Here is a 14,926-nt window from a genome sequence, read left to right on the forward strand (position 1 = left end):
TTTAATCAGAAATACGCACCGGGAGCCCACTGCCAGGGGATGGGTTTCTCTGCGGACCCATGTCCACTTCCAGCTCTCTTCGGCAGTCGCCTCTGCAAGCCCCTGCCACCCCCGTCGGAGGTGGTCCTGGGGGCCCCCAGCACCCTGAGATTGCCTCCCTGGGGAGATGGCTCCCAGACCGCCCTCCCTGTGCCTCCTCTCCGGTCCCACCGCCTGCTGCCACAGCTGGCCCGGACTTCTCTGCATCGCCTGGCTCAGCTCCCGTCTCCGAGCGCTAATTCCTGGCTCCCCTACCTCCTGCCAGCTGTCCCCCTTTCTGGGCCTTTCCTCTGTGCCTCTCCCGGCTGTTTCACCCGAGACTTCTGCGCCCGCTTCCGAGCTCCGTCACCGTCTGCAGGGCGCGCGGTAGCTGCACACGTGCTGGGCGCCCCTCCTGAGTCCCACCCGCACACACCAGGCACTCCCAAGGTCGGACAAGCCCTCCTGTGGCTGGGCTTGCTAGGAACAGAGACAGAGTGACAAGGCCTCACGTGGGGCTCGTGGCGGCGTCCCCGCGGATGCACACAGGGGCCCCAGCTCAGGCTGCGCTGGGAGACCAGCCCGGGGGTCCTCTCCAGCTCGGCCGTCTTTCTTCCTCTGGATCAGCCCCGAGACCCGGCCTGGCACGTCCCCCATGGGCCTGGGAGGAGACGCACGGCCCTTTCCCACGAGCCCTTTGGAACTGGGGTCAGCTCTCGGGATGCACAACACACAGGAGTGTGGCTTGGGAAAAACCCTTCACAAGGAAGCAGTATCACAAGATAAAATGTACATATTTATTTCAAGGCCACAAGCAAGACATTGCAAAGCAGGGCCGGGCAGAGCCCACGGCTGCAGGCTCCATGCTTGGCCACGGCATTTGGCCACGTCGGGAGAAGCCGGTTTCTTAGAGCTTGAAGCTGTAGAGGGACATGGGGAAGATTTCAGTACAAGTGGACAACCCATGCGGGCCGGGGACCCTGGCCCCAAGGCAGCTCCCTTCTCGTTCCGTCTCTGGTCCCCCACGTCCTTGGCTGGCCGTCACTTCACCTGCAGGTGACAGAGACTGCGTGAGTGGGGGTGGGGGTCCCCGGGGGTCATGCGCCACCCGCTCCCCGCGGCCAGGCGGCCCACCTTGAACAGGGTGACCGTGGTGCTGTAGAAGAGGCCCAGGAGGAAGAGGACAATGAAGGTGGAGGCCATGGTGTTGAGGTTCTCGAAGCCTTCTTCCTCGGCGCTCACTTCGCCCTCTGCAGGAGACACGGCACAGTGGGTCAGCTCGGCCGCGACACCCGCAGAGCCCACCCTGGCTGCCCCTCGGCCGTGCGGCCCACCGGGAGCGCTGGGGGCACGGCAGAAGCAGGCGGGTGGGCGGGAGGGCACGTGCACTCCCGTGCCAGCCCCGCTGTGGGCTTGTCAGGCGGGGTCTCGGGCAGGCATGGCAGGCCACTGACCACCCGATCCGGGCTGGGCAGGTGCAGAGCGTGGCCCAAGCTGAGCAGGGAGGCGACCCTGGGCACCTTGTCCCAGGAGACCTGGGGTGGCAGAGAGCACGACCGAGCAGCACACGCACACACGGGGTGTGGCCTGTGCCGGGGCCAGTGGAGTGGCCCTCGGTGTCCTGGACTCCCCTGGAGGTCGTAGGACCACTTGGGGCTGAGAGGCAGGGGGTGGGGGTCCTGTCCCCTGAAGTTTGGGGTGGGCCCCCCGGCCAGTGAGGACCAGCACCGGGGGCAGGCGGCTCTCTGTGCTGAGGGGCCCGTCCTTCCAGCCTCCCTCCCTCTCCTTCTTGGGGCCAATGGCACACGGGAGAGGCCGTGTGGGGCGCTGGCTGGCTTGTCTGCCCCATCAGCACTCAAGGCTGGGGGACCAAGGGGCCAGACAGACCCCTGAGCCCCCAGGGAGGGTGACATTAGGACGACAGGCGGAGGACATTCTGTGGGGTCTGCAGCCCCTGCACTGATGGACCCTGGGGTCATCTGGGGCTCAGGCCCCTAAAGGGCCAGGAGCCCGGGAGGGTCGGGAGGCGGCCTGGAGGGGCGGCGGTGAGCTGGACCCAGGAGACCTGCTCAGCCCCCACTCCTCTCCCTGCCCACCCGGCGCTGTGCCCACCATTTCCAGGCCAGTGTTTGCAGACAGGGCCCCTGCAGCTTCCTACTCCAAGGAGGCCCCTCCTGGGACGGCTCCCCTACCTCGCGGTTCTGCGTGCCTCCCACTGCCTCTTCGCAGGGGGCGGGGGTGGGGACGCTGCCGCCCTCACGAGGGCCTGGACCGGGAGAGGCACCCCTCCGGGGCCCGGGCCCGCGCCGTCCTGAGGACCTGAAGCCGGCTGGGCCACGGTGGGCCTCGGAGCCCGCTACCCTGGGGCTGGGACGGTGGCCATGGCAGGAGTCCAGGCTGGGCCGGCCTGTGGACACGCCCCCAAGCTGAGACAGAAGGACAAGCAGAGCTTGGGCGTGACGCGCGGCAGCCATAGGGGTGCAGAGGAACACCGCTGGGGGGGGCGGGCGCGCCTGCCAAAGGCACCGAGCGATGATGGCTGTGCGAGGGTCGGCGTCCGTGTCCATGTGTGTAAGCCTGTGCGTGTGCCATGATTCGTGTGTGTGCACAAGCACGAGCACGTCTGTGTGTATGTGTCCATATGTCTGTGTGTGCATGTCTCAGTGTGTGTCTGCATGCTCACGACTTATCCACGAGCACGCATGTGTGTCTGTGTGTGAGCGCCCATGTGCACGTGCCTATGTGTGCCCGTGACTGTGCGTGCATGTGTGTGAGTGTGCGTGTACCTGTGTATCTGTGTGTGTCTCTGTGTGTCCACGTTTTTGCGTGTGTGTGCCTGTGTGTGTGTGCCTGTGTGTGTGTGTGCCTGTGTGTGTGTGTGCCTGTGTGTGTGTGTGTGCCCATGTCCATCACATTTGTGTCTGTGTCACGTGCATCCATGTCTCTGTCCATGTGTGTGCCTGTCTGTGTGTCCGTGTCTGTGCATGTGTGTGTGCACACGTGTCTCTCTGTGTGCGTGCCCACGTGCATGTGTGTCTCTGCATGTATGTATGTGGCTGTGTGTGTGCATGCACGTGCATGTGTTGCACACCCGTGTGCCCCCGGTGTGGCCATAGAAGCAGCTAGAGGAGCAGTGAGTATAGGCTTGGCTTGCTGTGAGCATTCTGCAAGGAGCACCAGGGCTTCCAGGGGTGGGTCAGAGGCCCGTGGGGAGGCAGGGGCGGGGACAGTGGGGGAGGGCGGTCTGCTGGGCGGGGGCAGCACAGCCATGGCCCCCGCAGGGAGAGCATTGCTCACTCACAACCAGCATCTTTTGAACGGATCTTTTTATTTCTAATTTTTATAAAATGCAACATCTCACCCACTGACATGGTTAGTTTGCACGCACACATGCACACACACAGCGACGGTTGCCCAGGGGCTCTGGCCCCGGCCTGAGCGGGCAGCCGGGTGGTCAGTAGCAGGTGCTGGCCGTGTCAGACATGACCAGCGACACGTTGTACAGGGTGGGTTTACCGGTGGACTTGTCCACGGTCCTCTCGGTCACCATGTGGGGCAGGGCCTCGTGGCCCACGACGCAGGTGTAGGTCTCCCCGCTGTTCCAGTCCTCCTCGCTCACCGTCAGGATGCTGTGCACGAAGTACAAGCCGGGGGCCTGGGGCTCGGGCGCCGGGGCACTGGTCACGTACTTGTCGGAGGACATGGGCTGCCCCTTCTGCAGCCACTGCACGAACACGTCCGCGGGCGAGAAGCCCTTCACCAGGCAGGTGACGGAGGCGGACTCCCGCAGGCTCAGCTGTTCCCGCGCTGGTGGCAGCACGTACACGGACGGCATGTGCTTGGCGACCTCTGCGGGGGGAGACACGGTGGTGAGAGCGGGTTGGGGGCGAGAGGGGTCCGTCCTGGACAACGGGGAGCGCAGGGGCTCTCCTGGTCCTGCCTCGCTGTCCTCAGACCCCAGAAGCCGTGGGAGAGCCCGGGAAGGAAGCCAGAGCAGGCTTACCTTTGGGCCTGGAGATGCTGCGCTTCAGCGGCGAGGGCAGATCTGTGTGGGTCACCGTGCACGTGAACCCGTCTCCAGACTCCCAGTCCTCCACGCACACAGAGGTCTCACCCACGGCACTGAACGTGCCATTGGGGTGGCTCTCAGAGATGTTGGTGAGGGTCTGCAGGGCCTCGCCGTCCTGGCGGGTCCAGGAGATGCTCAGGCTGTCATAGGTGGTCAGGTCTGTGACCAGGCAGGAAAGCTTGGCTGACTTGGTGAGGAAGATGCCAGCGAAGGACGGGGGGATGGTGAAGATCCTGATGGGGGTGTCATGGACTGGAGGTGGGAAGAGAGTTGGTTGGAGTGAAATCAGATGGAGGAATAGTTCAGCCCATAGAGCAGGTGCCGAGTTGGCCGAGCCCCTCGTGAGCCCCCAGCTGCCCTGCACACAGCCCCTCCCTGCCCTTGGCCGCTCTGAGAAGCCAAGGCTCAGGGAGCTGCTGGGACGTCGGGGGCGGTGTCTGCAGACCTGTGTGTGAGGGTCCCCCCCACCCCGGGGGCTGCACTCACAGGGGCCGCACACAGAGGACACGTTCTTCTGGAAGGTCATCCCGCTGTGCTCCACCTCACAGGTGAACACGCTCTGGCTGAGCCACTCGCTCTCCGTGATGGTCAGCATGCTGTAGGTCCTGAAGGTCATGGGCGAGGACTGTACAGTCTCCACCGGGCCTTCACTGATGCCAGACACCACCCGCTTTCCATCACGAAACCAGGACAAGGAGATCTGTTTGGGGCTGAAGTCTGTGGCCTGGCAGATGAGCCTGGACGTGCGCTGGGGAGTGCCGGAGAAGGCGTCTCGGGGGGGGATGAAGACACTCACATTGGGAGGCAGTGGATGTGTCGGCCCTGCTGAGAAGGAGAAGGCGTCAGCTGGGCCTGGCCTGACCCCCGCCCCCGGCTGCGGGAGGAGCCCGGCTCACCTGGGACAGGCACTTCCACGAACCCTTCGCCATTGGGGTGCTGGACTCTGCACAGCAGGTGCTCTTCGGACCCCTGGGGGATGCTTGAGGCGGGCAGGAGCACCTGGGAGGAGGCTGCGTACTTGCCCTCCCTCAGGACGGCTGGGAAGCTCTGGACGCTCTGGCCGCTGACCCCGCTGTTGTTCTGGTAGCTCCAGGAGAAGCTGATGGAGCTGGGCAGGAAGTCCCGGGCCAGGCAGCCCAGGGCCATCGGGTTCTCATCAGACAGGGCGCTCACGCAGGAGACCAGGGGGAAGAGAGTCGGGGCAGATGGGCTCCCTGAGGACCCGAGAGAGAGGACAAAAGAGACAGGGGGCGTGAGAAGTGTCTCTCATGCCCTGCCGGTCGGTCGGGGGTCCGGGCAGCCCCGCCTTCCCTCTGGGGCAGTGGCGCCCTCAGTGCCCCTGGCTCAGCCACACCGGGCCCAGCCTGGGGCTCTGGAGTCGGAGGGAGGGTCCGAATGCCATCAGTGAGAACGATGCAGACTCAGCTCCGCCAGCCCTCGGCACAAGCAGGTCACTGAGGTCAGCCCAGAGCCAGCCAGGACGGTCCAGCGTGGCCAGCTAGCCCAGCTAGACTCCCAGGGCTCAGCTGAGGGTAACCATCCCAAAGCAGGGCGCCAACTGTCCAAGTCAAGCCAGCCCAGCCAGTGCTTTTCTGCTGACCCATCTCAGCCTCCCTTGGTCAACCCAGCCCCGCTCAGCCCAGTTCAGCTCAACTCAGCCCAGTTCAGTGCAGTTCAACCCAGCTCAGCCCACTTCAGTGCAGTTCAACCCAGCTCAGCTCAACTCAGCTCAACTCAGCTCAACCCAGTTCAGCCCAGCTCAGCCCAGTTCAGACCAGCTCAGCCCAGCCCAACTCAGTCTAGTTCAGCCCAGGACAACCCAGCTCAGCCCAACCCAGCTCAGCCTAGTTCAGCTCAGCTCAGCCCAGCTCAGCTCAGCTCAGCTCAGCCCAGCTCAGCCCAGCCCAGCTCAGTCCAGCTCAACTCAGCCCAGCCCAGCCCAGCCCAGCTCAGCCCAGCTCGGCTTGGCCCAGCCCAGCCCAGCTCAGCTCAGCCCAGCTCAGCCCAGCCCAGCTCAGCTCAGCCCAGCTCGGCTCGGCCCGGCCCGGCCCAGCCCAGCTCAGCTCAGCCTAGCTCAGCTCAGCCCAGCCCAGCTCAGCCCAGCTCAGCCCAGCCCAGCTCAGCTCAGCCCAGCTCAGCCCAGCCCAGCTCAGCTCAGCCCAGCTCAGCCCAGCCCAGCTCAGCTCAGCCCAGCTTAGCCCAGCCCAACTCAGCTCAGCCCAGCCCAGCTCAGCTCAGCCCAGCTCAGCCCAGCCCAGCCCAGCCCAGCCCAGCTCAGCTCAGCCCAGCCCAGCCCAGCCCAGCTCAGCCCAGCCCAGCCCAGCCCAGCTCAGCTCAGCCCAGCTCAGCCCAGCTCAGCTCAGCTCAGCCCAGCTCAGCCCAGCTCAGCTCAGCTCAGCCCAGCTCAGCCCAGCTCAGCCCAGCTCAGCTCAGCCCAGCTCAGCCCAGCTCAGCTCAGCCCAGCTCAACCCAGTTCAGCCCAGCTCAGCTCAGTTCAGCCCAGCTCAGCCCAGCTCAACCCAGTTCAGCCCAGCTCAGCTCAGCTCAGCCCAGCCCAGCCCAGCTCAGCCCAGCTCAGCCCAGCTCAGCTCAGCTCAGCCCAGCCCAGCTCAGCCCAGCCCAGCTCAGCCCAGCTCAGCCCAGCCCAGCTCAGCCCAGCCCAGCCCAGCCCAGCCTAGCTCAGCCCAGCTCAGCCCAGCCCAGCCCAGCTCAGCTCAGCCCAGCCCGGCTCAGCCCAGCCCAGCCCAGCTCAGCCCAGCTCAGCTCAGCTCAGCCCAGCTCAGCCCAGCTCAGCCCAGCCCATCCCTGCCCAGCTCAGCTCAGCCCGGCTCAGCTCAGCTCAGCTCAGCCCAGCCCAGCCCAGCTCAGCCCGGCTCAGCTCAGCCCGGCTCAGCCCAGCTCCGCTCAGCCCGGCTCAGCCCAGCTCCGCTCAGCCCAGCTCAGCTCAGCCCGGCTCAGCCCAGCTCAGCCCAGCTGAGCTCAGCCCAGCTCAGCTCAGCCCAGCCCAGCCCAGCCCAGCTCAGCTCAGCCCAGCCCAGCTCAGCCCGGCTCAGCTCAGCCCGGCTCAGCCCGGCTCAGCTCAGCCCAGCTCAGCTCAGCCCAGCTCAGCCCAGCTCAGCCCAGCTCAGCCCAGTTCAGCCCAGCCTGGCTCAGCCCGGCTCTTCACAGCCCAGCCCAGCTCAGTTCAGCCCCACTCAGCCCCACTAAACCCAGCTCAGCTCAGTCCAATCCAGCTCAGCTCAGAAAGCCCGGTTCAGTCCGGTTTTGTCCAGCTCAGCTCAGGCCTGCTATGGGCAGCCCAGGGTAGCCCTGCACAGTCCTGAAAGCCCAGTGGTTCTAGCCAGAAAGCGCCAGACCCACTTGCCTCGGCTAAGGCACCTCGTGCAGGAATCCCGCACAGCTGGGCTGGGCCCGGGGTCGGTCCCTTTGTGCCTCTTGCTCTCTCTGCTCCTCGGGGCCCCTGTCCTCCCTTGTCCACTGGGTGCCCGATCCCTCCGTGCCTGCCCCAGGCCCAGCCGGCTTTGGCTCCCAGCAGCGGCAGTCACCCCCTTCCTCAGCTACTGGGGAAAACGCTTGCTGGCGACTTTACATTCCCTAAAGCATCTTGCAAGAGCCGCGGCGCATGTGCCAGCATCAGAAGGAAGGTCCCAGTCTCTCTGGAATGGGCAGCGTTGCTTCTCCGGGGAGAGGAGAGCCTTGGGGACGCTGCCCTCGGCGCCTTGGCCTTCCTGGGCACATGCCCTTGGCCCAAATTCCTCCTCACCCCCGGCTCTCAAATGAGTCCGACTTGACTAGATTCCCTCCAGGAAAGTCCTCATTAACAATGACGGGAAACGCATTTTATCTGAATTGCCGCTCGCAGTTGTGCTTTATCCCAAAGCTCTGCAGAAAGCAGAGGCTGCTTTCCAGGGCACAGCAACGATCTAAAACCCAGAGCCGCGTTTCCCACTTAAGTGAGGACACGGTAAGGAGTGCCCTGTGTGTGTGAAGCACCGGGACCCACACAGGCGATAGTTAAAGACTGATTCCCCTTCAAGTGAAAACAAAAACATTTCATGCAGATTTCCCGGAGCAGCAAATCTGGCAGTGCTGGCTGCCTTCCTCTTACCTTCTCAGGCTCCCGGTCACTGGCAAGTCCCGTGGGGTCTTTGGCCTGGCAGAATTCCTCCAAATCCCTTAAAAACGGCTGATTCACCACTAGCCCACTGGCCGGTGGCAGAAGCCAGGACTGCCATCCCCTGTTCCGGGCGGTCCCAGGAGACCCCCGGCCACGGCGGGCCTGGGGGTACCCGCTCTCGGACCCTCCACGGGAGCTCCTTCCACTAAGAAGCTGGCTGGGCTGATGACCCAGAGCAGAGACGGCCCTTCCAAAGTGTCCTGAGTCCTTCCGGACTCACACCCGACTGCCTCTCCTCTCAATCCGCCAACCAACATGTTTAACTGAAATAATTCATGACGAATGCACACATTTCACCTAAAATCTGTCCTGAGCTGGATACCTGAAAAGCGGTCTTGAAAAATACTGAAAGGAAGGCAACTGTATCAGAATACCAGAGTGTTTCTTAGTCACGAAGAGAAAATCGACCGGCTAAAGATTGTGGGCACACTCATAGTGGAAAGAGTGCTTTGGGGCATCGGAGGATGGTTTGGGATTAATTACCTTGAAGGCATACCCCATTAGAACATTATACAAATGCATTGATAAAATACACCTAAGACTATTCACTTTCTTAAACCGTTACTTTGAAAATGAATATAAACGAGCAGTTGATAAGCTAAAACTGAAATAAGTTCAAATAGTTAAAAGGGGAACCTTCTAGTTTCTGTCAACATCTTTGCCTTATTTTAGAAATGCAAATTATCCAGGTGGTGTTGTGTTCAGTGGAACTCTTTCAGCTTTGTGGGGCTGAGCAATACCATCACCAAACCACACCTTGGTGACCATAAGCTATAAATTCACCAACTGTGTTTTCTTGCTTCCTAAAATAGACTCTCGACTGATCTGCTTCCTGCCACCTGCTGCAGGTGGCCAGCCCCGCAGGCGGCCATCTTGACTAACTCAGCAACCACCAATTAATTAAAAAAATAAGCCGAATTTATTATTGCCAAAACTCAGCCCTGAATCAGGGCAGGGGGCCGACAGTACCGAGTTACTACTTCTCAGCCAAACTTGCACCCCTATCAACTCCCCAAAGACAGGATTCACAGTTGTTAATTGAATGATAAAATTTAAAATACATTAAAAGTCTCTCATGTTCTAAAGTCACAATTTTCCTGACCACCAGGAGCCACTTGAAGGATGTCCTGTCTTTTAGTATTTCATAAGCGTGCCTCTTATGATGAACATGTATCTTTCTCTTAACAAGTGTCCTCACGAAACCCGGTACCTGTAACTTCCCCAGGCTCTTCCTTTCGGGGGGCTGGGGCACCCCACTCTCACCAAGATCGGGACACTACACGTCCATCCTCACCCAGACAATTCTAATCCTAACCAATAAAGAATTTGAAGTACAGTCTAACGCAGAGCACACCTCATATCTGAAGAGGACATTTCACTATGCCTTCCACGTGTGGCATTCCTGGGGTTCTAGAAACACAATCAACAAGGCACACTCCTCAACTGACTCTATGATTGTAGCAGCCAAATTATCTCTTGCCACGGACCAAACTGTCCTGCCGCCGAGGGGGTCCTGGGACTCCCCCACAGGTGGCCCTTCCCGCCTGCAGCCGCCTCTTGAATGCCGGCAGTATTCCAATTTTTGAAAGACATCAGAAAATCCAGAGGCTCTGAAATCCCTAGGGCACCTGGTCCTGGTCCCCTCCTGGCCAGTCTGCCCAGTCCCCCGGTGGACACAGACATGTCCTGAGGGCCAGACGGCGAAGCTCAGAAAACCCCAGAGACAGGAGCAGAAAATAAAGGCCCTGGAGGGGCCATTCTTACCTGCGGAGACGGTGACAGAGATCCCTTGGCCCCAGATGTCCATACTACAGTAATCACTGTGGTGGGATCTCCAGCCTCACCTCACAAAAACCTCGGGGGCCTGGCACGGCCCCATGGTGCCTGGGGACCTGTCCTGTCTACAGGCGCCGCATGGAAGCCGACCGTCCTAGTCACTTATCCGGAGGGCCCCGGAACCCTCTGCTGGCCCTGCTCCCTCCAGGCTGCCCCGGAGACCCAACATCCCAGCCTGGCGCCCAGAAGCCAGACCACTGGCCGCCTAGGCTGTATGACCATGAATCACGAATCCTTAACTCAAACTCAGAAGTCCAACCAACCTCAAACAAACAGCCAGCCACCTGCCCCAGAAAGCTGACGGAAGCCCCTGGTGATGCTCGAATCAGACGGCCAGACCAGCCGAAGGAGCTGCCTTGTCTGTCCCCGCACCACGGCGTCCTTGGGGCAGGGAGGTCCATCTCTGGGCCCCTTTTATGGGGACCCTCTCCCTGGTTCCCTTTCCGGTCCTCCAAAGTGCCCCGCGCCTCTGACATTGAGACCCTGACACCGCGGGTCTCCCCAAGTGCGGTGAAAGTGTGGAGGGGGTGAGGACTCACCTGAGGAGACGGTGACCAGGACCCCCTGGCCCCAGTTCTCAAACCAGTAGTCACATTGTGACAACTATGCCAGGACCCCAAGCAAGAACTGGCGGCCGGCCAAGACCTCCGGACCACCTCACATAGCACCTACTGTGGCTGGCAGGGCTGGGGACCTTGGGAGCCCAGAGCCCGAGGGTGGCTGAGACCCCCAGGGAAAGCCCTGGCTGCAGAGCCCAGCCAGAGAGGGTGTCTGGACCCTCTGCTCCTCGCTGGGGTGAGCCTGGGCCCCCTCGGCCCTCTTTCCGAGCCCCCCAGGCTGCCCCAGGCCCTCTAGACCTGAGACCCAGACACCCTCGTTTCTCCCCAAATGCAGCAAAAAAGTCTCAGAGAAAGTGAGGCGGGAGGGCTGGCAAGGACTCACCTGAGGAGACGGTGACCAGGAGGCCCTGGCCCCAGGGGCCAGTGTAGCCACAATGCCGTGGGCCCCGTTGGGGGGTGTACAAAAACCCAAGCCCCTGGCAGCCCCCTGGCCCCACCCGAAGCCCTACCCCCAGGTCCCTGCGGCCCCGGGCGTGGAGCCCACCGGGCCCGGACTGTGTTCCGCCAGCAGAGGCCCCATTTCCGCAGGACGGGGAGGCAGATGGCCTCGGGAGCAGCCTCCCCTGGGGACCCCTGAGGGTCCCACATGGGCCAAGGACTCTCTGGAGACGTCCCCCCAGCCCAGGACAGAGGAGGCAGAGAGCCGTCTCACCCGAGGAGACGGTGACCAGGGTGCCCTGGCCCCAAGCGCTCAAGTGGTCCTAGTTGCCCTGACGCACTCAGGCCCCGGCCCCCGGCCAGGCTCTGCTCAGGGCTCCTCCCTCCCAGCCGCCCCTGTCCCGGGGCCTCTCGGCCCAGCTCTCAGCTGGCTCGCCTCCAGGGCCTCTGTCAGCTCCCAGGCCTGGTCCCGAATGGCGCCGGGACCCTGCCTGTGCTCCAGGCCTCTGGCCCTCAGGCAGTGGCGGCGCAGCCACAGACCCCGGGGACCTGGCCCGCGGCTCAGGCGGAGCAGCCCTGGGGAACCCTCACCCGAGGAGCCGGTGACCAGGGTGCCCTGGCCCCAGAGGCCAAAGTTAGCATATGGGCACAGTGAGCTGGCCCCGTGCTGGGGGTCACAGAGACCTGCACCCAGGGTCCCCAGGGAGCCCCCAGGAGCCGGAAGGTCTGCTCCCTGCTTGGAGACCGCCAAGCTCCTGCCCCCGCGAGCGCCCTCCTGCCCACACCCCGTGGTCTGGGGTTGGACGTCCTCCAGACGCCTGACTTGCTTTGTCCCCAGGAGGCCACATTTCCCTGCGTCGCCTTCTGTGCTGCTTGCTGCTCAGAGGCTCAGGGCCGCTCACCCCTCCTCGATTCCCAGCTGGGCTCCCCTCAACCCAGTACCCCTTCCCCAGGCCTCGGGGACCCAGTCCCTTGCCTGGAATGCGTCCCATCTCGTGCCCACCTGGAAAGCCCCTTCACCTTCCCAGATGGTGCACGCGACACTCCTTCTTCGGGCTCCCTACCCACCCCCCTTGAGCACCCAGCTGTGAGCCCTCAGGGCGAGAACCCAGCTGCCCTGGGGCCTCTCTGCCCAGGGGTTTTGTAAAGTTGTCGATCACCGCGGCCCCAGCTAGCACTGCGGTTCCTGGCTCAGCCAGAACCCCGAGGGCGGGCAGCGGGTGAGGTGGAGCCGGGGCAGGTCGGCCACAGAGCCCAGGGGAGACCCCTGCCCACCAGTCCCCACGGTCATTCCTGGGCTGGTTACAGATGATTTGCCACTGCTAATAATCCTCCAAGTGTTGAAGGCTGCCTGTGCGGTTTCCTTTTTCTTTTAGAAGTGAGAGCATATTCAAGGCTGTCTCGCGTCCACCTGCGCTGGAGCTATGTTCTCAGGTGGAGAAAGCCCTGCCGTGGCAGTGGGCGGGGTCCTGGGCCGTTGCTGACCTGCAAGGCGGCTGGCTCCTGCTGGCGTGCCCTGCGGAGTCTGTCAGGGTCTCTCTGGCCGCAGCTGTGGCGCTGGCAGCAGTCCCTTGTTAGCACTGTGAGGCCTTTTGCTGTCCTCTGTGGGAACGGGGCTCCAGGGGGGCTGGGGCTGTGCTGAGGCTGGACCACTGTGTGCCCACAGGGCCGGATCCCTGCCCTGTCCCCCGGCTGCTGGTCCTCGGGGAGGGTCTCAGCTCTTTTGATGACCCCGGCTGGAGGGCAGGTGCGAGGGGAGGGGCATGATGGTCTAAAGGAGTGGATTCCCCCTCCCAGAACTGCATGGACCCTGGGGGGTCCTGGGGGAGGGGAAGAGGAGGCCTGCACTCAGCAGCATCGAACCTGGGGCTGGGGTGCCAGGACCCACAGGTGTGCCAAGTGTGGGCCCTCACGGAGGGGAGATGTTCACAGGCACCCCGAGGCCAGGTGTAAGTGTGGCAGGCGTGCTCACCCATGGACCACTGCTGGGGGTGGACAGAAGGGCACAGGCATGGCTGGGGGCTGGGAGGGGGTGATGACGCCCTGGAGGCTTGCTGCAGGAGGGGTCAGTGGATAGCATGTGGGGAAGTCTGTGTGTGTGTGTGTGTGTGTGTGTGTGTGTGTGTGTGAGAGTCCAGCTGACCCCAAGACCCAGAGGCTGGGCCCTGTGCCTGGAGGAGAATGGCAGGTGGTTGGCTGTAGCCTGATTTAAAGGTGGCCTGTGTGCTCAGCAAAGAGGCTGAAGGATGGGGAGCCTTGTTGAGAGTCTCACCCTCTGCTCCAGGGCATCTGGTCTCTCTTTAAGGAAATGGGGGGTGGGGCTGTCCCAGGCCCTCCAGGAAACGTCTGCTCTGGCCTTCCAGCACCTCTGCTTTTTTGCCTGGGGGAGGGGAGGTGCCCACCGTGCCCTGCCAGCCCCTCTCCTCCAGCCCCGTGTCTCAGGCCCCACCCAGCCCAGGCCCTGTCTCTTCAGCACAGCAGAGGATCAGCCAGGCTGCAATATCGTGTACCCTGTGGAGAATGCAGCTCTGCCCTTGGTGGCTGGCGTGTTCTCTTGGCCCCCAGGTGTGACAGGATCTGGCTTTAGCAGAGCTTTTTGAGCCCTTCAGAGAAAGTCCACCCCGGCCCCCCTTCCTGGCAATGGTGTGCAGAACTTGGGTCAGGGCAGCGGTGGTGAGTCCAGAGCCTGCAGGCCACGTAGTTGGCTGTGCTCATGCCCAGGCTTGGCTCCTGCTACAGCATCCCGTGGCCAAGTCCTGGGATGCCGCTCCTGCCCCCACCCGCTTCAAGCACGTGCCAGAGAAAAGACATGGGCGTTACAGGTGTGTGCCCCAGCGAGTACCAGGTGAGGCGTCTGGATCTTTGTAATGGGGTGGCCAGAACCGGGCCCATTGGCCATGCTGAGTCAGTCTCCTAGCTTCTGCCCACAGCTGTGTCCCACAAGGTGCCCCCACCCCACTCCGGAGCAGGTGGCTGGGAAGGCATCTCCCAGCTGGGCTGTCCTGAGCAGGAGTTGGAGTCGAGCTGAGGACTGGACCCCTGAGGCCAGGGTGCCCTCGTCACACAGCTGCCTTATTAGAGTCAGGACACATCCATGCAATTGCTTCAGAAAATAGCCAGTGAGCTACAAATGGCTCTCGGCCTTGATGTCCATGACGGGAGGCAGGTGGGAACAACATTCCCTGTGCTCCTTGAACTTCTGGATCACAGTGTCCAGGAGATGGAGAAGTCAGAGATGACATGTCCTTGGGTGATCGAAGGCCTTGCTTAAGGGCAGGGGCTGCGGCTGGGCCCAGGGCTCTCCATGCCTGCAGTCTTGGTGAGCTAATCCCACTCCAGGGTCCTGTTTTCCTAGAGCTGGCACTGTGGTAGACCAGATGGCCAGAATGCGGGTGTGCTTTGGCAAGTGAGGAGGACCTTCCTCACGTTTGTGCGGGGAGTGCTTTGTGTCTCAGATTCGGCTTCTGACGGCCTCCACCCTTGGGGAACTGGTCTCTGGACATTTTGCTCCAGAAGGAAGGTCCTTATGGGCAAAAACACAAGAGGAAAAAGTGCTTGGTGCTTCTATCAGTTCAGAAGGCATACAAGGGCATGTGTTTGCTTCAGTCAATAAATCAAGAGTTGCAAGATGTTACCAAAGGGAAAAGAAACAGGGGGACTTCCCTGGCGGTCCAGTGGTTAAGACTTCACCTTCCAATGCAAAGAGGGTGTGGGTTCGATCTCTGGTTGGGGAGCTAAGATCCCACATGCCTCACGGCCAAAAAAACCAAAACATAAAACAGAAGCAATATTGTAACAAATTCAATAAAGACTTTAAAAATTGTCTAC

General features: G+C 62.1%; 1 gene segment (V, D, J or C); it reads right to left on the bottom strand.

Moving 5' to 3' along the window:
* Positions 1–978: 978 nt before the first annotated feature.
* The window catches only part of LOC130707672 (immunoglobulin heavy constant mu-like), a 108,748-nt gene continuing 94,800 nt past the window's right edge, over positions 979–14,926 (bottom strand). The window contains 7 exon segments of the C gene segment in view: positions 979–1,068; positions 1,153–1,268; positions 3,535–3,867; positions 4,022–4,339; positions 4,574–4,909; positions 4,984–5,301; positions 10,640–10,676. Coding sequence covers positions 1,060–1,068; positions 1,153–1,268; positions 3,535–3,867; positions 4,022–4,339; positions 4,574–4,909; positions 4,984–5,301; positions 10,640–10,676 — 1,467 coding nt within the window.

The sequence above is a fragment of the Balaenoptera acutorostrata genome, chromosome 3, assembly GCF_949987535.1.
Source record: "Balaenoptera acutorostrata chromosome 3, mBalAcu1.1, whole genome shotgun sequence".
NCBI lineage: Eukaryota > Metazoa > Chordata > Mammalia > Artiodactyla > Balaenopteridae > Balaenoptera > Balaenoptera acutorostrata.